At 44.8% G+C, this 26,395-nt stretch overlaps 1 protein-coding gene across 1 annotated transcript in view; it reads right to left on the bottom strand.

The window, feature by feature from the left end:
* The window catches only part of TOP2B (DNA topoisomerase II beta), a 639,919-nt gene that overhangs the window by 67,106 nt on the left and 546,418 nt on the right, over nt 1–26,395 (bottom strand). The window contains 1 exon segment of the mRNA XM_033930173.1: nt 18,440–18,598. Coding sequence (XP_033786064.1) covers nt 18,440–18,598 — 159 coding nt within the window.

Below are 26,395 nucleotides of genomic sequence, written 5' to 3'. Positions count from 1 at the left end.
TAACCAGAATAAAAATCAAAGAAGATTCAAAGATTAACATATATAAAATATATAAATAAATAAATAAATAAACAAAAACATCAGGAAAGGAAACCAAAAATGAAAGAAATAAAAGAGAGCAAAGGGAGACAGCACAAATGGTGACTTAAACGGCTGCCATCTTGTTAGAATGGACTGCTATTGCATTGTCAGAGAAGACTGACTGCATGGCCCTTCAAAGTAGTCTGCAATTTTACCAGAGCCAAGCAAATGACTCACATTTCTAATTGTTTATTGACCATTTCTTTTGAGAGGGTGTCCAATTCCCCTGAATAGGATACTGGTTGCAATGAGCTCTCCAGACACTGAGACTGGCTTCTGTTGTCACAACCACCTAAGATGCAATCCGCAGCGGCATGTCCCTGGAGAGGGACTGCGGAAGGAGCCATCAATTCATGCAGGCCTGGGCCTCTGACAGTCCAAGGAAGAGCTGACTGCAATGCTTCCGTCTGTGGAGCCCATTGCGAGAGCAAAGTGTGCTGAAGAGGATGCATATGCACCCTTGCCCAAGGAACCACATCTATTGTGGCCGCCATGGACCTCAGGACCTGGAGATAGCCCCATGGAGCTGCTTTGTCCAGAAAACAAGAAATCTGAGAGCACAGCTTCTGTCTGCATGCCTCTGGAAGTTAGATGTGGCCAGAAGCTGTGTCAAACAAGACATCCAGGTACTTCCAGGGACTGTGTCTGGGTCAAATTGTTTTTCCTATAACTCACAATCCAACAGGTTTTTTACATGACATGGACCGCCTGATCTACAGTGTGCCGATGCTCAGCAAATGAGGAGGCTCTGATCAGCCAATCGACAAGTACAAGTGTACCTCAGCCCCAATTTCCTCAAGTGAGCTGCCATGACCATCATCACCTTGGTGAAGGTACGAGTTGTTGCCAGGTAAAAAGGTAGAGCTGAAAATTGGTAATTATTTTCCAGAACTTGAAACCGGAGGAATTTCCAGTGCACCTGATAAATGGGAATATGTAAGTAAGCCTCTGTGAGATCCAGAGAGGCAAGGAACTCTCTTGGGACCACCGCTGCTATGATAGACCACTGTCTCCATGCGAAAGTGTAGGATCCCGAACGCAGCATTTAAGTACGTAAGGTTCAGGATTAGCCTCCAATCCTTGGAGCCTTTCTTTGGCATGATAAAAGAATATGGAGTATCTGCTCGAGTCTTTGGGCAGCACCGGTTCTATGGCCTGAATAACCAACAATCTTTTTATAGTGGCCTGCAATCTGACTGCCTTGTCCAGGCACCTCGTGGGAGAGTCCATAAACTAATCTGCCAGAGGCTGAGCAAATTTCAGCTGGACTGAATATTTATTTATTTAATTTTCTATACCATTCTCCCAAGGGAGCTCAGAAAGGTTTACATGAATTTATTCATGTACTTAAACATTTTCCTTGTCTGTCCTGGTGGGCTCACAATCTATCCAATGTACCTAGGGCAATGGGGGAGGGGGGAAGATATGGGGCTAGATTCACTAACCTTGAGATCTGTGGGCGATTGGAGGCAGGCCGACCAATTCACTAACCATCTTCATGCAAATGGGGGTGATTGGAGGCACGCCCCCATCGGACGTCACGGATAGCTGATTAGCGATCCCGACGCATGTGCAGACCATCTACTTTGCCTGTAGATAGTCTGCGCATGCGTTTGCTGTCCGGTTTTCTTGTGAGTTTTGTTGGTTTTTTTTTACTCGCCCCGACTCTCCTCCGAAGTCCCTTTCTACCTTCCTTCCCCTTCTTGCCTCCGGTGCTGTTCTAATCCTGTGCATGGATCATCTTACTTTTAACCCGCAGGTTAAAACCAAGGGCTCACACTGCGGAGTAAGACTGGGGCAGAAGCATGGCAGCACTGTGTGGCAACTCGTAACTACAGAGGCAGAGAGCAGGTCACGGCAGAGAGCAGGAGAGCCGGGGAAGCAGAGAGAGAGTTGGGGAGTCAGAGAGCAGGAGAGCTGGGGGAGGCAGAGAGAGAGTCGGGGGAGTCGGAGAGCAGGTTGCGGCAGAGAGCAGGAGAGCCGGGGGAGGCAAAGAGCAGGAGAGCTGGCGGAGATAGATAGAGAGAGAGAGAGAGTCGGGGGAGGCAGAGAGAGAGAGAGTCGGGGGAGGCAGAGAGCAGAAGAGTCGGGGGAGGCAGAGAGCAGGAGAGTTGGGGGAGGCAGAGAGAGAGTTGGCGAGGCAGAGAGAGAGAGAGTCGGCGAGGCAGAGAGCAGGAGAGCCGGGGGAGGCAGAGAAAAAGACAGGGAGGCAGAGAACAGGAGGAGCCAGGGGAGGTAGAGAGAGAGAGTAGGGGAGCAGGTCGTGGCAGAGAGCGGGTTTATTTCAGGGCTGCAGGGCTGGCAGGACAGTCAGAAAGGAGGTGAGCGACTGGTCCCCTAGGTTCGAAAGTCGTAGAAGGATCCGAAGATCTGGCATGCTGTTCTGTCATAGGAAGAGTGTCCCTGGAAAACAAGGGATCCGCAAACTGATCGTCATACTAAGTATTGCCCAAATCAGAGTCAGCTAACTCAGAACACCAGCTGATTGAGTCGAGGACATGCCTAAAGAGGGAAAAACCGTCGAGACAAGTCTGATGCAGAGAAGGACTGCGCAAGGGAAGCATGGCTATCCTGAAAGGCATTTAACAAATATTTCATAAATTCTGAGAAGGCCTCTGATCCCTGGGGAGTAGAGTCAACCTTAGATGACTTGACCTTGCGTTTCTAGGGCTGCGGGATGTCTGCGTTCTTTCATACGGAACATTCAGCTATACTGAGCCCCTAAAAAAGAAATGGCTGCCCCAACGGACCAGTCGCTCATTTTGTCACTTGCTTAAACAAGGGCGAAGTTAAGCATTGCACTGCTGCCTCACCCGGCTGTGCCACGTGGCGCAAAATCAGGCCAGAGGCACTAAATTTGCGTAATACTGGCAAGAATTTGAAGAAGAGCACAAGGACTCCATCCCAACAAGTTTTGAGGCAAAAATTACAATTTTGGAAGTGTAGAGAGCTTTTGAAAAAAAGATTGCTATAATCAAAGATGGCTGCCACTAAGAAATTTGCAGCAAAATCGCAATATTTTTCATAGTTAGCAATGTTCAAAAACTGCAATTTTAGGATTTTTAGGTGGGGGAACATAGGGTAACAGGCAGAAACCTTTAACACCTTGAAATTCAGATCCCCTTTGCCCAATTCAACTCATAGGCTATGACAGCCTTACTCACTGTGACCTGCGCTGGAAATGTGCTGCAGCCTGCCTCAACTCTCTTACAGCAGCTGAAATCAGAGAATCACTGCCTCATGCTGGGAATGCCTTTTCGATAACTGTGATTCGGGTTATTCTTCCCAATGTGCATCATTTTGCATTTGTCCACATTAAATTTTATCTGCCACTTGGACGCCCAGTCTTCCAATTTCCTATGGTTTGCCTGCAATTTTTCAATCTGCATGCATTTTAACAACTTTGAACAGTTTAGTGTCATCTGCAAATTTAATCTCCTCACTCGTCATTCCAATTTCCAGATTATTTATAAATAAGTTAAATAGCACCGGTCCCAGTACAGATCCCTGCAGCACTCCACTGTTTACTCTCCTCCTTTGAGAAAAATGACCATTTAACCCTACCCTCTGTTTTCTATCTGATAACCAATTCCTAATCCACAACTGAACTTTGCCACCTATCCCATGACACTAATTTTCTCAGGAGCCTCCCATGAGGAACTTTATTAAAGCTTTCTAAAAATCTAGATACACTACATTAACCAACTGTCCTTTATCCACACCTTCAAAGAAGTCAAGCAAATTGGTGAGGCAAGATCTCCCTCGGATGAACCCATGCTGACTCTGTCTCATTAAATCATGTTTGTCTATGTCAGACATGACAAACTCTGGCTAAAACCATGGGCCAAAACTGGCTCATGGTGTAATAAAATTTGGCCAGCCAGACAATTACAAAATTTCACTTAAGCTGGCCCGCCGGCAGACAGGTACAAGCATCAGCTGTAGGTTCACATGGCTTCCCAGACACATTAAAGCAGCCTATATAGGATTGCTGGTTGGCTGTAGCGATCCTAGCAGGCTGACGTAGCCTCAGCAGTACTTTCCCTCTGTCACAGTCCCGTACGTCAGAGGAGGGGCGGGATCACGACCGAGGGAACGTGCTGCGGAGGCCGACAGCAGCCTGCTAGGATCGTTACAGCTGACCAGTGATTCTATGCAGGCTGCTTTAATATGAGATCGGGAAGCCGGGATGGAGGAAGGGAAGGAACAGAGGACCAAGTCCCAGGTCAAAAGGAAAGATGCTAGACCTCTTGGGGAAGGAAGGGAAACAGAAGGGAAGAAGAAAGAATGAGACCCTGGCAAGCAAGTTATCAGAAGACAACCAGAGCCTGGGACCACAACAAGATTTGAATAATGACCAGACAGCAAAAGGTAGAAAAAAAATAATTTTATTTTCTGTTTTGTGATTACAATATGTCAGATTTGAAATGTGTATCCTGCCAAAGCTGGTGTTAGATAGCAGGCATGAACTAGGACCTAAAAGAGAGAGGAAAAGCCTTTTTTATTTATTTTGTTTACATCACAGAGCCGGCGTGAGGTTGGAGAGGTTGTAACCTGGGGGTCATTTTATTAATGTGTGCATTTAGCGCACGCTAAATTGGTTAGCGTACCTTAATAAAAGGGCTCCTAAGTATATTATTAAAAAATTCAGCCCATAATTTAGCCTATGTTTTAGATTTTGGCCCCTTAGAAACATAGAAACATAGAAATTGATGGCAGAAAAGGGCTATAGCCCATCGAGTCTGCCCATACCAATGACCCACTCCCTGATTCTTACTCTCCTAGAGATCCCACATGAATATCCCATTTTCTCTTGAAATCTAACACGCTGCTGGCCTCAATTACCCTCTGAGGCAGCTCGTTCCAATGATCTACCACCCTTTCAGTGAAGAAGTACTTCCTCGCATCACCCTGAAATTTCCCTCCCCTGATTTTCAGCAAGTGTCCTCTGGTTACTGAGGGCCCTGTAAGACTGAAGATATCATCTTTCACCTCTATACGCCCAGTAATATACTTAAAGGTCTCAATCATGTCCCCTCTCTCTCTTCGCTCCTCCAGTGAGTACATCCTCAGTTTTTTTAACCTTTCTTCATACGTGAGTTCCCTGAGCCCCAAAACCATCCTGGTAGCCATTCGCTGAACCGACTCAATTCTCAACACATCTTTTCGGTAGTGTGGTCTCCAGTATTGAACACAATACTCGAGATGAGGTCTCACCATGGATCTGTACAGCGGCATTGTGATTGAGTTTGACATCCCTGGTCTACGTGTTACACAGTTTTATTTTTTATAATGTTTCTACCATTTTGCCCGGCACTGAAGTCAGGCTTACCAGTCTGTAATTTCCAGGATCTCCCCTGGAACCCTGTTTAAAAAATTGGCATAACATTGGCCACCCTCCAATCTTCAGGTACTACAGACGATTTTAGCGACAGGTTACAGATCATTAACAGCAGGTCAGCATTTCATTTTGGAGTTCTTTTAGTACCCTGGGATGTATACCATCCAGTCCAGGTGATTTATCATTTTTTAACTTGTCCAGATGCGCTAAGGAAAGGGCGGAGGTGAAAAACCCAGCCGACACCCTGCAAGACACCACTGAGCCTCCTAAGGGCGCATAACAGCCTGCACTCAAACCCCTGCTAATCAGTAGATGAGGAAAAAGTAGAGACATCCCTGAGCTCCATACAAACACATGCAGGCTGGCTAACAGGTAACACAGGAATCGGCCTGTCAACTGTAAACCGGAGTTGGTTTCTTCTGTACACAGGCAGAGCTGAAGAAAATGCTCCGAGCACAAAAAAAATCCCCAAAGGGTCGAAAAACATTGAAAAAAATAAGAAAAAGGGGAGAGCAGAACAGAAACACTCCTTCAGGCTCAAATGCAGAAGGGAAACATTAGAAAGTAGAGCTCCCAGTGATGTAGAGTAGAGTCAAAGAAAAAATCCGGAGTGGATTCCTTCTGCAGATGGCTCTCGGCCATTGGAAGATAACTACATGTCTAGAATGACTCACCTATTGCACTGGAAAGGCATTTGACAAAGTACCTCATGAAAGACTTCTGAGAAAATTAGAAAGTCATGGAATAGGAGGCAATATTATATTCTGGATTAAGAAATGGTTAAAAGATAGAAAACAGAGTAGGGTTAAATGGCCAGTATTCACAATGGTGAAGAATAAATAGTGGGGGTCTAACACTACCAGTCAAATGAAATGTATTTGAAAGCTAAAAAAATAGCACAAGCTCAATGAAAACTATGACTTCCAGTTGCAAAACAAAGGTGTTTTAAAAATATAAATACACAAGATAGGAAGTAGGAACTCAGAAACCTGCTCAGAAACTGATGAAATACTAACAGATTGAAATCTGGAACTGATAAGTCTCAGCCTTGAATCACTGATTCTATTAAAAAAAAAACCTCTCGTTATTTTTTAACATCTTTATTATGTGATTATAGGTAACTTATGTTTTATTTTTAATATACTTATGCTTATTATATTTCAACTGTACAAAAATTAATTTCAAATAACAGCTGACAAATGCAAAAAGACTTATCTCAAAATTATGATTACACTTTAGGAACAAGATTTTCACTTCCTTCTCTAACAGAAAGGGAAGGAAGTGAAAATCTTGTACCTAACGTTTAAGCTGACAATATAACAATTTTCTTGAGCCAAGCCTACTTTTTCCAGTCCTTAGTGCATCCTCGGAAGAAGCTGATTTATGTTTGGCAAAACTGGCACCTTTGAGATTGAACTGGTGTAATCATAATTTTGAGATAAGTCATGGTTCTTTTTTAATTTGTCAACTGTTATTTGAAATTATTTTCTGTGCAGTTGAAACATAATAAGCATAAGTATATTAAAAATAAAAAATAAGTTATCTATAATCACATAATAAAGGTTTTAAAAAAATAACAAGAGAGGTTTTTTAATAGGATCAGTGATTGAAATCTGGAACTGTTAAGTCTCAGACTTGAATCTTTTAGTATACCATCAGTTTCTGAGCAGGTTTCTGAGTTTCTTTTTCCTCTCTTATGTATTTATATTTTTTTGAACACCTTTGTTTTGCAACTGGAAGTAAATAGTTGGGTTCCCCAGGGGTCTGTGCTAAGACCACTGCTTTTTAATATATTTATCAATGATCTAGAGATGGGAATAACTAGTGAGACAATTAAATTTGCTGATGACACAAGGTTGTTCAATCACAAGATTTCTGAAAAATTGCAAGGGGACATTACAAGATTGAGCATCAAAATGGCAGATAACGTGTAATATAAGTGCAAAGTGATGCATGTGGGAAAAAAGAACCCAAACTATGGCTACATGATGCAAGGTTTCACATTAGGAGTCACCGCTCACGAAAAGAATCTAGATGTCATAATTGAGGATACGTTGAAGCCCTCAACTCAGTATGGAGTGGCGGCTAGGAAAGCAAATAGAATGTTAGGAATTATCAGAAAAGGAATGGAAGACAAAGGTGAGAATGTAAGGAAATACGTTTTTACAGAAAGGGTGGAGATGCCTGGAACTGTCTCCCAGAGAGGTGGTGGAGACAAGAGACTGTGTCTGAATTCAAAAAGGCCTGGGATAGGCACGTGGGATCTCTCAGAGAGAGAAAGACATAATGGTTAATGCGGATGGGCAGACTAGATGGGCCTTTATCTGCCATCATGTTTCTACGTTATAAAGCCCATGTATTACTCTATGGTGCAGCTGCACCTCGAATATTGTGTACAATTCTGGTTGCCACTGCTGAAAAAAGATATAGCGGAATAAGAAAAGGTACAGAGAAGGACAACAAAAATAATAAAAAGGATTAGATAAATTCCCTATGAAGAAAGTCTAAAGCAGCCAGGGCTCTTCAGCTTTGAGAAGAGATGGCTCAGGGGCGATACGATATAGGTCTATAAAATACAGAGTGGAGTGGTAGATGTGACTTGCTTGTTCATTCTTTCCAAAAATACTAGGACGGAGTGGGGGGCATGTGAGCCCACTGGGAAGGAGGTAGAATTGAAAGATGTGTGACATCCTTCTGCAAGCAGCTTGTGGGTTCAGATGTATAACCCTAGCATTCAGGACTAGTAGACACATTGCACTAGAATCTAAGTTGTGCTGGTGCTGTGCCTGCTTCAGCTGAAATTGCAGCTGAAATAAGGAGAAAAATCCTGCCTCGACAGGCATTTAAAATTATCTAAATGTTTGTGTCTTTGTGGTGCCATTCAGACCCTGAGGCCCCAAACCTCACCAGCTCCACACAGACTCTCAAAGGGTGGTGGTGGGGGTGGGGGGAAGAGAATGCAGCCAGCACCCAATAAAGTCCTCAGGATTAACATGGGATGACACAGTGTATGCTCAACCAACTTATCCAGATCCTCGCCAAACAAGAAAGACTCCTGAAAGGGAAATTTCATAAGCTTAGCCTTAGACGCCACATCCACCGACCAACCCTGGAGCAACAGGATACAATGAGCAGCCACCCCAAAAGCCACTAACTTGGCCAAAGCCTGCAACAGATCATATATGGCATGCGAGAAATAAGAAGCACCCATCTCAATCTTAGCTACATCCTGATCCACCAAGGATCAGTCATTAGACTCCCGGTCAAGAACAAACTTGGACAACCAAAAACAAGCCCAAGCCACCAGACCTGCCTGGACATCACTGCCTGGACTGCCAGGGCAGCCACATTGAAATTCTGCTTAAGAAGAGAGACTATCCTACGCTTCTCAGAGTTCCGCAAAGCCAAGCTGCCCTCCACTGGCACTGTATGCTGACGTGCGATGGCCGAGACAACCACATCCACCACTGGTGACTTCATGGTATCCCTATCCCCCTCTGGGATGGGATACAGGTGGGCTATAGACCGTGCAAAATGAAAAGGTGTTTCTGGCGCCTTCCATGGCGCAGGCACAATATCCTGATGCATACGAAAAGAGCGAGAGGCCGAGCGGATCCCCCGAAGCAGGGGGTCCACCACATACTGGGACTCCTTTACTCCTTTCCTCGAAACGCAAACCCAACGAAACCTGAAGAATAAGCTCCTGGAGCTCTTCCCACTGAAAAATGCGCACCACTGACACATTCTCACCAGCTGGAGGTTAAGAAAAACACCCGGCAGTGGCATCTGTCCCCCCCCAAGAGGATCTTGGGGTGTCCACGAAGGGGTCCAAGTCCTCATCAAGAGAAAATGTCACCCCAAACAAAAAATCATCATCCCACGAGATCTGTGGCTGCCTGGACCAAACTGGGGGAGGGGAAGACTGGGCCACAACTGGTGCGGGGCAAGTGAACAAGTGTAGACACGGAGGGTGAAAGACTCCCTAAAAAACCTGAAACCCCTGGGGAGGAAACAGGACCCCTGGCTGCATGAAGATAAGCCTTGCAAAAGGCTAAAACAAAAACAGGGGAAAAATCCCCTGGCGGCATTTTGGGTTCACTGCCAAAGCAGTGCCACTACAGGGAGAAGGTCACCTGAGGCTGCAGACAAAATGGAGGAGCTTCCCGCCAAAACCAGTGAACAAACCAGCCAAAAATACCTCCCAAGACGCTTGCAGCAGCAAAAAGGCCTGAAATGCCCCAGCCGCTAAAGCAGGCAAGCCAGCAGCAGCAATAAGGGAATCCCCAGCACTATTAGTGGTAAGGGATACCTTATTTCCCTGACCGTCAGCAGCTGGGGAAATCCCTGTGGGTGCAGTGGGGGAAGCCCGGGATCCCCGCTGCCTTCTGCTGACACATGAGGCACTCGTGAAGGGGAACCCTGCTCACCGGCACCCAAAGAGGATTCTCCCTCATGGCGGCCGGCGCACCTCAAACACAGGCCAGCCACATCAACCTCATGTCTGGAGCACAATAAGCACTTTTTCCCTTTAAGTGCTCATTGCGCAACCCGCTACTAGCTGCAAGAAAAAAGTGCTGCTTCTATGAGGCAAACTTGGTTCTTTTTGTTGCATACAGCTTTTTGGACCCCAGTTCGTTTGCAAAAGTTAGATAGATCTAAGTCTAATAAATGCTGGCATTGTAATCTGGAAGTAGGGACATTGGATCATTTACTTTTTTACTGTCCCTGTATTAAATTATTTTGGAATTCAATTTGGACGCAGGTTAACCGTTTACTTGAAAATCATGTTGCTTTGTCTTATAATACTATTCTGTTTGGCATGGCTATGAGGAAAAAAAGTAAAATTTCATCTTATAACAACTAACTTCTATTAATAATGACAGGGGTGGCAATTCAGCACATTACGGCTAATTGGAAAAATTATACAAATCTTAATTATTCTTTTTGGTGGAATTCACTTTGTCACATTTTTAAAATGGAAAGAGCAATTGCTGTACAGAAAGGTAATTACAACAACTTTATAAAGATCTGGGGGCCATTAGAGAATTATTGTAATGAATGAACATCGTTTTCCTTTCTGATGGATACATGTATTTTATTGAGGGGAGGGGGGAAATTGGATGATTAATATTTTTATTTAATGATTGGATTTCTGTATGTATTATGAAAATTTTCATTGAAGAATTGTTGGGTGGGGGGAAAGGGTTATAATTTCTACTTTAATGGATTATATGTACAAGAATGTCAAGTGATGTATATTTTATTAGTAATGTAATGTTTTAATATTAATCACTTGTTTGTCAGTTTTAAAATGAATAAAGAATTAAAAAAAGAAAAAAGTACTGGTAAACAATTAAAATCAGACCAGCACTGCCTCAGGAGTATTTTTTTTCAAAGATATTGCAGAATCAACAATAAATCTATACATCCCTCCTTCCCAATCTTATATCTACATTATGTGCAGAAAAAGCAGTTACTTACCGTAACAGGTGTTATCCAGGGACAGCAGGCAGATATTCTTGACTGATGGGTGACGGCACCGACGGAGCCCCGGTACGGACAATTTTAGAGTGATTGCACTCTAAGAACTTGGAAAGTTCTAGTAGGCCGCACCGCGCGAGTGCCTTCCCGCCCGACAGAGACGCACGGTTCCCAGTTAGGATAAGCCAGCTAAGAAGCCAACCCAGGGAGGTGGGTGGGACGCAAGAATATCTGCCTGCTGTCCCTGGATAACACCTGTTACGGTAAGTAACTGTGCTTTATCCCAGGACAAGCAGGCAGCATATTCTTGACTGATGGGTGACCTCCAAGCTAACAAAAAGAGGGATGGAGGGTAGGTTGGCCATTAGGAAAACAAATTTTGCAAAACAGATTGGCCGAAGTGTCCATCCCGTCTGGAGAATGCATCCAGACAATAGTGAGATGTAAAAGTGTGAACTGAGGACCATATAGCAGCCTTGCAGATTTCCTCAATAGGCGTGGAATGGAGGAAAGCCACAGATGCTGCCATAGCTCTAACTCTATGGGCCGTGACAGAACCTTCTAGTGTCAGTCCGGATTGAGCATAACAAAATGAAATGCACGCTGCAAGCCAATTTGACAACGTACGTTTAGTAACAGGACGTCCTAATTTATTCGGATCAAAGGACAGAAAGAGTTGGGGAGATGATCTGTGGGGCTTAGTACGCTCTAAATAGTAAGCTAGAGCCCGCTTACAGTCCAAAGTATGCAGAGCCTGTTCTCCAGAATGCGAGTGAGGTTTCGGAAAGAAGACAGGCAGAACAATAGATTGGTTGAGAAGGAATTCAGAGACAACCTTAGGGAGAAACTTTGGATGTGTACGCAGAACCACCTTGTCATGATGGAAGACTGTAAAAGGTGGATCCGCAACTAGTGCATGTAGCTCACTGACCCTCCTGGCAGAGGTAAGAGCAATAAGGAAAAGTACCTTCCAAGTGAGAAACTTGAAAGAAGCGGTAGCCAAAGGTTCAAATGGAGGCTTCATTAAGGCGGAAAGAACTATATTGAGATCCCAGATAACAGGAGGGGCTTTAAGAGGTGGTTTCACATTGAAAAGACCCCGCATGAATCTGGACACCAAGGGATGAGCTGAGAGGAGTTTTCCATGGACTGGCTCATGAAAAGCAGCAATAGCACTAAGGTGGACTCTGATGGAAGTAGACTTGAGGCCAGAGTCAGACAAAGAAAGAAGATAATCCAACAACGTCTCCACTGCAAGGGAAGTGGGATCAAAATGATGAAGAAGAAACCAGGAAGAAAATCGAGTCCACTTCTGAAGGTAACATTGCAGGGTGGCCGGTTTCCTGGATGCGTCCAGAATGGAGCGAACGGGCTGAGACAAAAGAGTATCAGTCGAAGTCAGCCCGAGAGATACCAAGCTGTCAGGTGCAGAGACTGGAGGTTGGGATGTAGAAGGGTCTCCTGATGTTGTGTAAGCAGAGAAGGAAACAGTGGAAGAAGAAAGGGTTCCCTGGAACTGAGTTGAAGTAGAAGGGAGAACAATGTTGTCTGGGCCACCGTGGAGCAATCAGAATCATGGTGGCTCGTTCCCTCTTGAGCTTGAACAAGGTTCTTAACATGAGAGGCAGAGGAGGGAAAGCGTACAGGAACAGATTGGACCAATCGAGGAGAAATGCATCCGCTGCCAGACAGTGGGGAGAGTAGAGTCTGGAGCAGAATAGGGGCAGCTGGTGATTGTGAGGAGCTGCAAAGAGGTCTATCTGAGGAGTGCCCCACTGAGCGAAGATGGACTGTAGAGTTAAAGGATCGAGTGTCCACTCGTGAGGCTGGAGAATTCTGCTGAGCTTGTCCGCCAAGGAATTCTGTTCTCCCTGAATGTAGATAGCTTTCAGGAATAGATGGTGATCTGTGGCCCAAGCCCAAATCTTCTGGGCTTCTTGGCACAAGAGGCGAGAGCCTGTCCCACCCTGCTTGTTGATGTAGTACATCGCAACTTGATTGTCTGTGCACAGCAGGAGGACTTGAGGAAAGAGAAGATGCTGGAAGGCCTTGAGAGCATAAAACATTGCTCTGAGTTCCAGGAAATTGATGTGATGCTTCATTTCCTGATCTGTCCAAAGTCCTTGAGTTTGGAACTCGTTCAAATAAGCTCCCCAGGCATAAGGGGAGGCGTCGGTGGTGATGACAAGTTGATGAGGAGGTAGATGGAACAGAAGACCTCTGGAGAGATTTGAGGATATCAACCACCATTGTAGAGACTGACGAAGAGATGATGTTACAGATATGTGACGTGAGCAAGGATCCATCGCTTGGGACCACTGGGTAGCTAGGGTCCATTGAGGAGTGCGCAGGTGAAGACGTGCAAGTGGTGCCATGTGACCCAAGAGTATCATCATTTGCTTGGCAGAGATGGAACGTTGTGGAAGCACCTGCTGACATAGAGACTGAAGCGTTTGAAGACGGTTGGACGGCAGAAACGCTCTCATGAGGACTGTGTCCAAGATTGCTCCAATGAATTGAAGTCTCCGAGTGGGGATGAGATGAGATTTGGGTAGATTGATCTCGAACCCCAGCAAACGTAGAAATAGAATGGTCTGGTTGGTGGCCTGGAGTACTGTCTGAAATGAATTGGCCTTTATTAACCAATCGTCCAGGTAAGGAAACACCTGAAGGTGGTGGGAACGTAGAAAAGCAGCCACCACAATCAGACATTTGGTAAACACTCTTGGAGAGGAGGCAAGACCGAAGGGTAGCACCTTGTACTGGTAATGACAACGATTGATCATGAAGCGTAGGTACTGTCTGGAGGCCAAATTGATCGGTATGTGAGTGTATGCTTCTTTGAGATCGAGGGAACATAGCCAGTCGCCTTGATTGAGAAGAGGGTAAAGAGTGGCTAAAGAGAGCATTCTGAATTTCTCTTTGACCAAGCATTTGTTGAGATCGCGAAGATCTAGGATGGGTCTGAGATCTCCTGTTTTTTTGGGAACTAGAAAATAACGGGAGTAGAATCCCTGCCCCTTTTGATCTAGAGGAAATTCCTCTATGGCGTTCAGAAGGAGGAGGGATTGAACCTCCTGAAGAAGGAGTGAAACCTGAGGAGTGTTCAAAGCAGACTCTCTTGGCAGACTTTGGGCAGGAAGTGTCTGAAAGCTGAGAGAGTAGCCGTGGTGGATGATGTTGAGGACCCACTGATCCGAGGTGATGGTTTCCCAACGGCTTATGAAAAGAGTAAGGCGTCCTCCTATGGGCTGCGGAAGGTGGGCGGCAGGATGGAGACTGGCTATGTCCTGGAGAACCAAGTCAAAAGGGTTGAGTGGATTTTTGTGAAGGGGGAGGCTTCACCTGTTGTTGCTGCTGTGCTGGTCTAGCAGCTTGCCTCTGTTGTTGCCTCTGATGCCTGGGTTGCTGCGGGGCCTGTGGTAAAGGACGAGCCACAAATCTACGCTGGTAGGCTGACTGTTGGCGAAAAGGCCTGGTAGGTGGGGTTTTCTTTTTCGTTTTAAGGAGAGTGTCCCACCGAGTCTCATGAGCTGAGAGCTTTTGGGTAGTGGAGTCCATGGATTCTCCAAACAGCTCATCCCCCAAGCAAGGTGCATTGGCCAGGCGATCTTGGTGATTGACATCGAGTTCTGAAACTCTAAGCCAGGCCAGTCGCCGCATGGCCACTGACATAGCCGTGGCCCTAGAGGTCAGCTCAAAGGTATCATAGATTGATCTGACCATGAACTTACGAAGTTGTAAGAGCGATAAAGAAGTTTGGCGAAAGGCAGATTTTTTACGGTCAGGGAGGTATTTCTCAAAAGTTGACAAAGTTTGAATGAGATGCTTAAGGTAGAACGAAAAATGGAAAGCATAGTTCCCAGATCTATTAGCTAGCATCGCATTCTGATACAACCGTTTGCCAAACTTATCCATGGCCTTACCTTCTCTGCCAGGAGGGACAGAGGCGTACACACTAGCCCCCGTGGATTTCTTTAAAGTAGATTCTACCAGTAAAGACTCATGGGGGAGTTGCGGTTTGTCAAAGCCCGGAATAGGTATGACCTTATATAAGGAGTCCAGTTTGCGAGGAGCTCTGGAATGGTCAAAGGTGTCTTTAGATTTTTATAGAAAGTCTCTCGCAAAATATCATGGAGAGGCAATTTTAAGAATTCCCTTGGAGGCTGGTCAAAGTCCAGTGCATCGAGAAATGCCTTGGATTTTTTGGATTCAGCCTCCAAGGGAATAGAGAGAGAGTCGCACATCTCTTTGAGAAAAGAGGTGAAAGAAGTTGCATCAGGTTTGGAGGATTGATCTAAACCAGAAGGATCCTCGTCCCCTGACGAACACTCTCCCTCAGAGAGGAAAGGCTCCTCTGAATCACCCCACAGATCAGGGTCCCTCACTTGAAAGCTACGGTCCCGTGACTCCGGTGTGGAGGGTTCTAGGTGTCGAGTTTTGCGAGTCGACTTACCAGACCTCTGAGAAACGGTACCGGGAGATGTCATCGGGCGTGCCAGTGCTGAAGTTTGCACCGCCTGGTGTAAAGACCTCGGTTCCGGAGCTAAAACTGGCATGGATACCGAGGAAGCTGTTTGTACCGGTACCGACAAAGTGGATGCCGATAAAAGAGGCTGTTCCACTGCCGGTACCGGTAGCTCAGACCGGACCGGGACTGGAAGGCTCGGTGTCAGAAGAGCAGGCAGGAGCTGCTGCAATTGCTCTTTGAGCTGTACTTGCAGGACGGCGGCAATTCGCTCGTCCAGCGAAGGCACCGGTACCGCTTTTTTCTTCTGCGGTACCTTTGGTGCCGCTCTACACTCCGAAGAGGAACCCGAGGTCGAAAGGCTAACCTCAATCGGAGCGGAGCACTTCCGCGGGCGCCTCGAGGTCGGCAGGATTGGGCTCGCTGCCACTGAGACCGGAGGACGCTCCAGCGGGGAAGGCTTCTTAGCCGGCTTACCTGAGGGATGCGACGCCAGCACGGTGTTGCGCGGCGTCGATGAGGTAGGTGCCAACTGTGTCGGGGCCGAAGTCGGGACCGGTGCCGCCGAATCCGACATCTCGGTACCAAATAAAAGTTGCTGTTGGATCTGGCGGTTTTTTAACGTTCTCTTTTTGAGAGTGGCACAGCGGGTACAGGTGGACGCCAGATGGTCAGGACCCAGGCACTGTAAGCACCAGTTGTGCGGGTCAGTGAGGGAAATGGGCCTTGCACACCGCTGGCACTTCTTAAAACCGGGTTGGGGGGGCATGAACGTGAAAACGGCTTCTGCCAAATCGAAGGCCGAGGCCTCGATGGTGGCAGCAGGCCCCGCCGGGGCGAACCCGAAAAAGAGAGGAAAAAAAAAAAAAAGTTCTTTTTTTTTTTTTAAATTATTAAAAAAAGAAAAGAAAAAAGGGAAATACAAATTCCGAAAAGGTTTATGCGAGCGGGAAGGCGAATGAGAAAAAAGTTTTCAACAGCCGTTGAAAGTGCGTCTTCTTAGCTCCGCGGAAACTAAGAAACTGGGGACCGCGCGCCTCTGTCAGGCGGAAAGGCACTCGCGCGTGCGCGGTGCAGCCTACTAGAACTTTCCAAGTTCTTAGAGTGCAATCACTCTAAAATTGTCCGTACCGGGGCTCCGTCGGTGCCGTCACACATCAGTCAAGAATATGCTGCCTGCTTGTCCTGGGATAATGTGTCTAATCATTACAATATTCTGTCAATGGCCCCCAAATCTTTTTGAAATTATTAAAGTTCCCCTTTTGTATGGCAATAATTCTTTCCATTTTATATATATGACAGGTGTAAAAATAACTTTACTTGAACAGACCCCACTGGCTGTCTAAGCCATATGCCTTGCTAGTATCGGTACACAAAAAGGGGGGATAGGCTTAAATCATTCAAAAATAGAGTGATAAAGGTATATGAAGCAAAGAAAACAAAACATTCTTAATGATGTTTAGAAACATACTGTATCAATGGTGTATATAATATTTATAAACTTTATGCTCAGAATCATGGAGGCGATAACTGGGGAGAACCCCGATACTACCGCCTCACCGCCCAATCATCGCATATGAAAAAGAGTAAAAAGCGACTTCAAATTTGTATACTTGTATACTAATGTGCCACTAGGGCTTAAAGTTCTTAACTTGTGTACGTCATATCATTTTAAAAAAACCCACACAAACTTATCTTATAGATTGCAGGTTTCGACGTACCACGTTTCGTTCCTGCCTCAGGGAACCAGTGGAGATTTACAAGGCTATTCAGGCAGGGTTCCCTCTTAATAATCAATTTAGTTTAGATTTCCTATGCTTTCAGGCAGACTTCTTGGGTCACCAAGCCGCGCAGTGGTATAAATTATTATCTGGTATGCAAATAAGAAACCAAAAACTGGACTTAAAGATATTTGGAGCATTGAGATTAAGCATCAAATTAATGCCTCAGTGGCCACGTATTTGGTCTTGGAGGATGAAGTGTACAATGTCTGCTTCTATGAGGCAAACATGGTTTTTCCTGTTGCATAGAGCACTGTGGACCCCTGTTCGTTTACAAAAATTGGATTGCTCTAAGTCTAATAGATGTTAGCATTGTCACCTTGATGCTGGAACTTTAGATCATTTATTGCTTTATTGTCCATTCATTAAAGCTTTTTGGATGTCTATTTGGGACCAAATAAATCACTTATTAGAAAATTATGTAGCATTATCTTACGACACAATTTTATTTGGCATGTTGATGAGAGCTAGGACTCAAATATCTGCTAATAATAACAAGCTTTTGATGATATTGACAGGAGTTGCCATTTAACAAATAACGTATAATTGGAAGGATTGTACAAGACTGAATTATTGTTTTTGGTGGAATTCAGTTTGTCATGTGTTTAAAATGGAAAGAGCGTTGGCAGTTCAAAAAGGTTACTATAATAAATTTAAGGATGTGTGGGGGCCATTATTAAATTATTATAATAAATAATTTGCACTTTTCCCAATTTTAATTTTTACATGTGGATCGGGGGGGGGGGGTTGGATTTTTACTAGTAATATATGTATGATTTATATGATTTGGGTGGGGATAAGGGTTAAATCTTCTTGTTGTATGCTGTTGTAGATTTTCAAGTGATATTATATGTTAATTGTTTGATATTTGATGTGCACTTGATGTAAATATAAAATGAATAAAGAATTTAAAAAAAAAAGGATTTTTTGTAATGGGCGTGAGTTATTCAAAGATAATAAAGAATGTCTCACGTAATAATCGGAGAACAATTCACACAGCTTCGGGAAGAAGCTGTGTGAATTTTTCTCTGATTATTACGTGAGATTATTACACTTTAGTGTACTGGACGCCTGATGCAGGCATCTTTGCCAAAATACAGCCAAATCAAGTAATGTTTCCCCATCTGTAAGTGTTGACTCTGACTTTACCTTCAGTTTACAATAAATAGAAGTTTATATGATCATCTTTGGATTCCTTGGACTTCTTTCATTTGGACCTCACTTTTTTCCTTTGGTTATAAAATAATGTGAAATGTAACACTTCCAAGACATGCGGGTCATGCATACCTGCAGCTCTTCTAAGAAGAGAATCTCGTGGAATAACTACTGGTTCATTCTCTTCAAGATCACTTTCAGACTCTGCATCATCATCTGACCAAGGATTTCGCTTTTTTACTTTCTTTCCAGAAGACTTGGCAGACTGTGGTGTTCTTCTTATTCGAATCCCTAATCAAGATACATTGTTTAGAAACAGAAAGAGGACCAACTATTCTACATGTATGATCTTGGAAGAAAAGCTTCTTTTGGCATTTTAAATCAAAACTTCAGGGTTAATCACTTTCATAACCACTCAGTTCTCAAACAAATATAAAGGACACATGAAATTCAGAGGTGCCAAGTAAGAAATGGTATGACGGGATATAAATAAAGCTATTATTATTTTAACATTATATAAGTAAATAGAAAAAAAATAACTTTATAGCTTTCCGAGCTCTTCTTGGTATTGTAAACTTTGATACTTTTTAACCACCAGTAGAGTCTATTAATGAGTTTGTCATTAAAATATTCTGATCTCCATCAGCCTTACCGTCCTGTAAATGTTTTTATGGGATTTTGACTTTCCATCTAGTTCGATGCATTTGAAAAAAGGTTTTAATAATGATACTGTTAGTTAATGTTTTATTGTGTTTATTCTGTCGAAACATGTTTTAGTATTTTTAATATCTATGCAGGTAATTTTGTAAACCGCATAGTTTTTATGAGGTATATAAATTTTTAAATAAATAAATAAATGTAGGGGTCAAGGCAGCAAGACCCGGATTCTATAAATGGTGTCATCGTCGTAAGCCGCCTTAAAAATGGTGGTCGATTGTGGCTTCAGGAAAGGTAGGTGCCAGAAATGTAGGCCAGGGTTTTCAAGGCCTACATTTCTGGTGCCTACCTTTCATGTGAATTGTGCCTACGGAGGCACTTTAAAATGCTACTTCTGGCGTTAGCCACTCCTACAGTGGCATTAGGTATCGTAAAGCACCTCCATAGGCATGATGCAGGCGCTGTCTTTTTTAGGTGACAGTATGGCCTAGAATTTTTTTAAAAATTGCTTTTAAATGGCATTTTGCATTTAACTTAGGCACCTAAGTTACGGTGCTGTTTATAGAATATGGCCCCAATGTTTATTTAGTGACAAAAAGAGGGCATGGTTGAGAGCTCAAATAGTTACAATGATTGAGCTTTTTCTACTTTGCAAGCTCAAAGTTGAAATGTTCTGCAATGATATGCAAAGCCAGTGGTCTCCAACCTTTTTCATGTAAAGGGCCACAGTGTGAATACAAAACAGCTCTGAGGGCCACCAAAAAATTTCAAGCCTGCACATTCAACTAATTTTGTAAACCAGCTTGACCTTTTTGTTTAGGCTGGATAATGAACATTAAAAATTAATACTAATACTGATTCTACAACATTTCAATGAAATATTTTTAAAACTCGCTTTATTTTAGATTGTCAACAGTAGCAAATTCCATAAATGAGACACCTAATAACAGACTTAAAGAGATTGCAGTTACTGTTATCAAGTGGGAAAGATTGAAATTAACGCATTTACAGGATTTGAAGAGCATTTTAGTCAACTATTTGAGGGCTGCAATGGAGGACTTTGGGGGCCATGTGCTATCCACTCTAAATCAGTGGTCTCAAACTCACAGCCCGGGGACCACATGTGGCCCGCCAGGCACTATTTTGAGGTAGAGAGTTGCGCAGGGACAGAAATCCCACCCGTCCCCGCCAAAGTCTCACCCGTCTCCGTGAGGAATCCCACCCGTCCCCGTGAGGAATCCCCTTCGTCACCGCCCGTCCCTATAAACTTCAGAAATAGTTATTTCATTTAATTATGCTACTGAATTAAAGACTCTGATAGAAACCCATTTACAAATAAGCAAAAAGACTTTATTAATTTGGAAATATTAATTGGGAAGAATACATACTTTGTAAACTGGTTTCTACCAGAGCCTCTTTTGTTTATAAATTTTTATCAACACAACTAATATACTACTTTATCCTGAAGCAAAAAAAAAAAAAAAGAAAAAAAGAAATAGAATTCTTTTCCTACCTTTGTTGCCTGGTTTCTGCTTTCCTCATGTTCTCATTCAGTTCCTTCCATCCACTGTCTCTCTTCCTTCTGCGTCTTCCATTTGCTCTGTTACTGTGCCTCTCCCTTTCTCCCCCCTTCCAAATTGGTCTGGCACCCATCTTCTTCCCTCCGCTCCCCCCATAGTCTGGCATCTCTGTCTTCTTCCTTGCCAGCGTCTTCTCCCCACTCTCTCTTCCCCATTTCCTTTCAGCGTCCTTCTCCCCCCCCATCTTCCCCATGTCCTGTCAGCGTCCTTCTCCCCCCTCTGTCTTCCCCATGGCCTTTCAGCGTCCTTCTCCACCCCCCACCCCCGTCTTCCCCATGGCCTTTCAGGTCCTTCTCCACCCCCCCATCTTCCCCATATCCTTTCAGCGTCCTTCTCCATCCCTTTGTCTTCCCCATGTGCTTTCAGCGTTCTTCTCCCCCCCCCCCCGTCTTCCCCATGTCCTGTCAGCGTCCTTCTCCCCCTTCTGTCTTCCACAAATGCTTTCAGTGTCCTTCCCCCCCCGTCTTCCCCATGGCCTATCAGCGTCCTTCTCCACCCCTTTGTCTTCCCCAGTGCTTTCAGCGTCCTTCTCCCCCCTCCTTCTCTCCCGCCCCGGGTGCAGTACAGCCGGCCAGGTCCCCTTACTTTTGTGGCGCTTCCCCGACTGACAGACCGACAACAGCCCCGGTCTGACAAACCTCCCTGCCCTTAACCGCGAATCTAAATTTCCTTCTTACAGCTGTTGTAAGAAGGTAATTTAGATTCGCGGTTAAGGGCAGGGAGGTTTGTCGGACCAGGGCTGTTGTCGGTCGGTCGGGTTAGCGCCACAAAAATAAGGGGACCTGGCCAGCTGTGCTGCACCCGGGGCGGGGTGGACCGCCCCCTCCCTTGGTAGCCACTCGAGCCGCGAGGCTACTCTCCTCCTTACCTACCTTGCCTGCAGTACAGAGCCGAACGGAAGTCTTCCCGACGTCAGCGCTGACGTCGGGAAGACTTCCGTTCGGCTCTGTGCTGCAAGCAGAGCAGGTAGGGAGAAAAGCCGCGCGACTTAGTACATCCAGCCCCGCAGGAACCCCACTACCCTCGGAGGCGTCCCCACGGGATCCCCGCGACCCTAGGGGGTGTCCCTATGGGATTCCCGCGACCCTAGGGCGTGTCCCCACGGGATCCCGTTGTCCCCGTTCCCGTGCAGCTCTCTATTTTGAGGCCCTCGGTATTTTTATCATAATCACAAAAGTAAAATAAAAGTTTCTTGATCATATGTCTCTTTAGCTATAAATTACAATATTATTATTAAGACTTAGCCAAAAGGAAAGATTTATCAACTATAAAGAGTTTTACCTCATGCAAAATTATCATTTTTTTAATAAGATGAGGTCCTCTAAGTACCTACAAATCCAAAATGTGGCCCTGCAAAGGGTTTGAGTTTGAGACCACTGCTCTAAATGATGAAGACAAGAAATACATTTACTCAGATTTTGAGTTTTATATTCTCTTTCTTTCTCTACATAAAGACAGATATTTACACACACATATATTGTACATCTAGTTAGTATACATAGAAACATGATGGCAGATAAAGACCAAATGGCCCATCCAGTCTGCCCATCTGCAGTAACCATTATTTTTTCCTCTCTCTAAGAGATCCCATATGCCACTTTCTTGAATTCCGACATAGTCTGTCTCCACCACCTCTTCCGGGAGACTGTTGCACACATCTACCTCCATTGAAACAGAGAAATCTGAGAAAATGTATTTTTCTTGTCTTCTCATATTCAACATTAAAATTATAGTGCATTTTCTCAGTGCATACCATTTCTAATATTTAAGATTTTTATTGAGTTTTGAAACAAATAAACAGCTCAGAACACTTCATAGAACAAATCAGAACTGGTTACATTACCCCTGCAACAAATCCCAACAGAAGCAAAATGACAAAGAATACCAATGAACCCCCTAACCAACCAATAGAAAGACCCATCCAGTCATGCCCCCGAATACCGAGGGTTTGCACACTCAGATGGCCCCCCTCCATCTGCCATATACAGCAATAGCTCCCACTATACCCCAAGCTCAGCTGCTCCCCCAGACAACAATATAACTAACCCTCCCCCTCTCCCCAAACCCCCAAATGCAGAAAACAAGTCATAGAACTCAAATCCCCCATCCCCCTGCACATTAAAGATTCAATTTCTGGGACAGAACATTCCAGGTATGCAATGAGGACATTTAATAACCCCTGTGCTTGGCCACATACAATTCCATCTTCCCCATCAAAGATAATTTCACTCTCCAGTCATTCATAGAAGGCACTAGTGTTTGTTTCCAATTATCTGCAATAACACACTTGACTGCAGCCAAACCCAACCACAATAACTTGGTCTGCCATTTGGTCATGCAGATGTTAGTCAACCCCAAAAAACAACTTTGAGGGGTGAGAGGGACAGCCACCCTCAACATGTGTGACAACGTTTGAATCACTTGAGTCCAAAAGGGGACCAAATCCACACACTCCCACCAGATATGGAAAAATGACCTTATGGCCGTGCGAACATTGAGCAGAGGCCTGGGGGTAGAAACATAGAAACATAGAAATAGACGGCAGATAAGGGCCCACGGCCCATCTAGTCTGCCCACCTTAATGTCCCTCCCCTACCTTTGCCCTGTGAATAGATCCCATGTGCCGATCCCATTTGGCCTTAAAATCAGGCACGCTGCTGGCCTCAATCACCTGTAGTGGAAGACTATTCCAGTGATCAACCACTCTTTCAGTGAAAAAGAATTTCCTGGTGTCACCTCGTAGTTTCCCGCCCCTGATTTTCAAAGGATGCCCTCTTGTTGTCGTGGGACCCTTGAAAAAGAAGATATCTTCCTCCGCCTCGATGCGGCCCGTAAGATACTTGAACGTCTCGATCATGTCCCCCCTCTCTCTGCGCTCCTCGAGCGAGCATAGCTGTAATTTGTCAAGCCGTTTTTCGTATGGTAGATCCTTGAGTCCCGAGACCATCCGGGTGGCCATTCTTTGCACCGACTCCAGTCTCAGCACATCCTTGCGATAATGCGGCCTCCAGAATTGCACACAGTATTCCAGGTGGGGCCTCACCATGGATCTATACAATGGCATAATGACTTCCGCCTTACGACTGACGAAACCCCTTCGTATGCAGCCCATGATTTGTCTTGCCTTGGACGAAGCCTGCTCCACTTGATTGGCAGACTTCATGTCCTCACTGACGATTACCCCCAAGTCTCGTTCTGCTACCGTTTTTGCTAGGATCTCGCCATTAAGGGTATAAGACTTGCATGGATTCTGGCTGCCCAGGTGCATAACTTTGCATTTTTTGGCATTGAAGTTGAGTTGCCATGTCCTAGACCATCGCTCCAGTAGGAGTAGGTCGTGCATCATGTTGTCGGGCACTGAATCTTCGTCTGTTGTGCATTTGCCCACTACATTACTCAGTTTGGCGTCATCGGCGAATAATGTTATTTTACCTCGAAGCCCTTCTGCCAAGTCTCTTATAAAGATGTTGAATAGGATTGGGCCCAAGACTGAGCCCTGTGGTACTCCACTAATCACCTCCGTCATTTCGGAGGGGGTGCCGTTCACCACCACCCTTTGGAGCCTACCTCCAAGCCAGCTCCCAACCCATTTCGTCAATGTGTTACCTAATCCTATAGAACTCATCTTGCTCAGTAACCTGCGGTGTGGTACGCTATCGAATGCTTTGCTAAAGTCCAGGTACACGATGTCCAGGGACTCCCCTATATCCAGCTTTCCCGTTACCCAGTCAAAGAAGCTGATCAGGTTGGATTGGCAGGATCTCCCCTTAGTAAATCCATGTTGTCGGGGATCCCGTAGATTCTCCTCATCCAGGATCTTATCTAATTGGTGTTTGATTAGAGTTTCCATTAGTTTGCTCACTATCGATGTTAGACTCACTGGTCTGTAGTTTGCTGTCTCCATCTTTGAGCCTTTCTTGTGGAGTGGAATGACGTTAGCCATCCTCCAGTCCAACGGGACGCTGCCTGTACTAAGGGAGAGGTTGAAGAGCGCGGACAATGGCTCCGCCAAGACATCACTCAGCTCCCTAAGCACCCTGGGGTGCAGGTTGTCCGGCCCCATTGCTTTGTTAACCTTGAGCTTTGACAGCTCACCGTAGACACTGCTGGGCGTAAACTCAAAGTTACTAAACGGGTCAACTGAGCCAACCCTTGTCTGTAGCTGAGGGCCGAGCCCTGGCGCTTCTCGGGTGAAGATTGAGCAGAAGTATTCATTTAATAGTTGGACTTTTTCCGAATCCTTTTCCACATAGTCTCCGTCTGGTTTCCTAAGACGTACAATCCCGCCTGAGTTTTTTCTTCTATCACTGATATACCTGAAGAAGGATTTATCTCCCTTCTGGATGTTCTTTGCTAGAGACTCCTCCATGAGGAATTTAGCCTCCCTGACTGCTGTTTTGACGGCTTTTGATTTGGCCAGGTAGTCTGCTCTAGAGTCCTGCTTCCCTGATTGTTTGTAAGAGATGAATGCTTTTTTCTTCTCCTTGATCAGGTCTGAGATCTCCGCAGTAAACCACTGTGGCTTATTGTTCCTTCGCCGTTTACTTACTGATTTTACATAGCGGTTTGTTGCTTCTTGTATGGTTGCTTTCAAAGTCGACCACATGTCTTCCACGTTATCGGTTTCTTCTTGGCTTTGTAGCGCCTGGTGAACGAAGTCTCCCATTTCTTTGAAATTTGTGTCCTTGAATTTGAGGACTTTGGTTAGTGTAGTAGATTTAGTGAAACCTTTCCTGATATTGAACCATACCATGTTGTGGTCACTGGAGGCCAATGTGTCGCCCACCGAGACCTCTGTGACACTTTCCCCATTGGTAAGTATCAGGTCCAGTATTGCCTGATCCCTTGTCGGTTCCAACACCAGTTGCCTGAGGCTTGCTCCTTTCATAGAGTTTAATAGCCTCCTGCTGCTGCCGGAAGCAGAGGTAAGTGTAACCCAATCCACATCAGGCATGTTGAAGTCACCTAGCAATACTGTGTCCCCACGCAAGGTGATATTTTCTATATCTTCGATTATTTCCATATCCAGGTCATCCTGTTGTCTTGTGAAGTTTCTCAGGATTATAATATACCACTGGCTCAAGACTTTGTAGGCATTTTCCTGAATCAAAGTGTAGAGTCATGAAATGGTTAACTGTTGTTTAAAATATTGCTCTGGCCTACATAGCTGAAGAAAGTTTACAATCTATTGACTTCATCTGCCTAAAATGTATGTCCCTACCTTACCACATTGTAAGCTAAATAGATAATAGTTTGAGCCATGATGTACCCTGCCCTTCTGTACATTTAACTGTAAGAGTTAGATAAGTGTCCTGCTAGTGACCTGCTAGTGTGAGCTTAGAACCAATGAGTGTTAAGAAAAGTAACACGTGAAAAGCTTTTTCTAGAATTCAGTTGTATAGCCAGAAAAATGAATAAATATCTCTGTAACTTCCTGGTTTCGGCACTTCTGAGCCAGCTTGGAGCTCAGGGGTCCAGCATGCATGCTGTGAATAGCCGGCTGCCTTCCTTTTGGGGGGTTGGCAGACCTCAGGACGTTTGACCACTTCAACTGACTTATCTAGTCTCAGTTTAAAGTACAAGAATCTGTATTAGTTTAATTCTGTCCTGGAGTGGCCACCATCTGTAAAGTGGGGATTGATCATCCCTATCCTGTCTCTCGTCTCCTGCCTAGTAAGCCTCGTGATCTGTCGCTGAAGTTGTGGGGAAGGATTCTAGGAACTGTTATTTTCTGGTTGAGTAACTGAACTGAAATCTGTTGTGTTTTGTGTGTTTGAGAGTGTCTGAGATGTCCTTGAGGACGAAGCGAGTGTGTACCTGTTAGTACTGCATTTCCCTAGTCCGGAGACGG

This window comes from Geotrypetes seraphini, chromosome 2 (assembly GCF_902459505.1).
Source record: "Geotrypetes seraphini chromosome 2, aGeoSer1.1, whole genome shotgun sequence".
In the NCBI taxonomy this organism is placed as follows: domain Eukaryota; kingdom Metazoa; phylum Chordata; class Amphibia; order Gymnophiona; family Dermophiidae; genus Geotrypetes; species Geotrypetes seraphini.
This window is presented reverse-complemented; position numbering and strand designations above follow the sequence as displayed.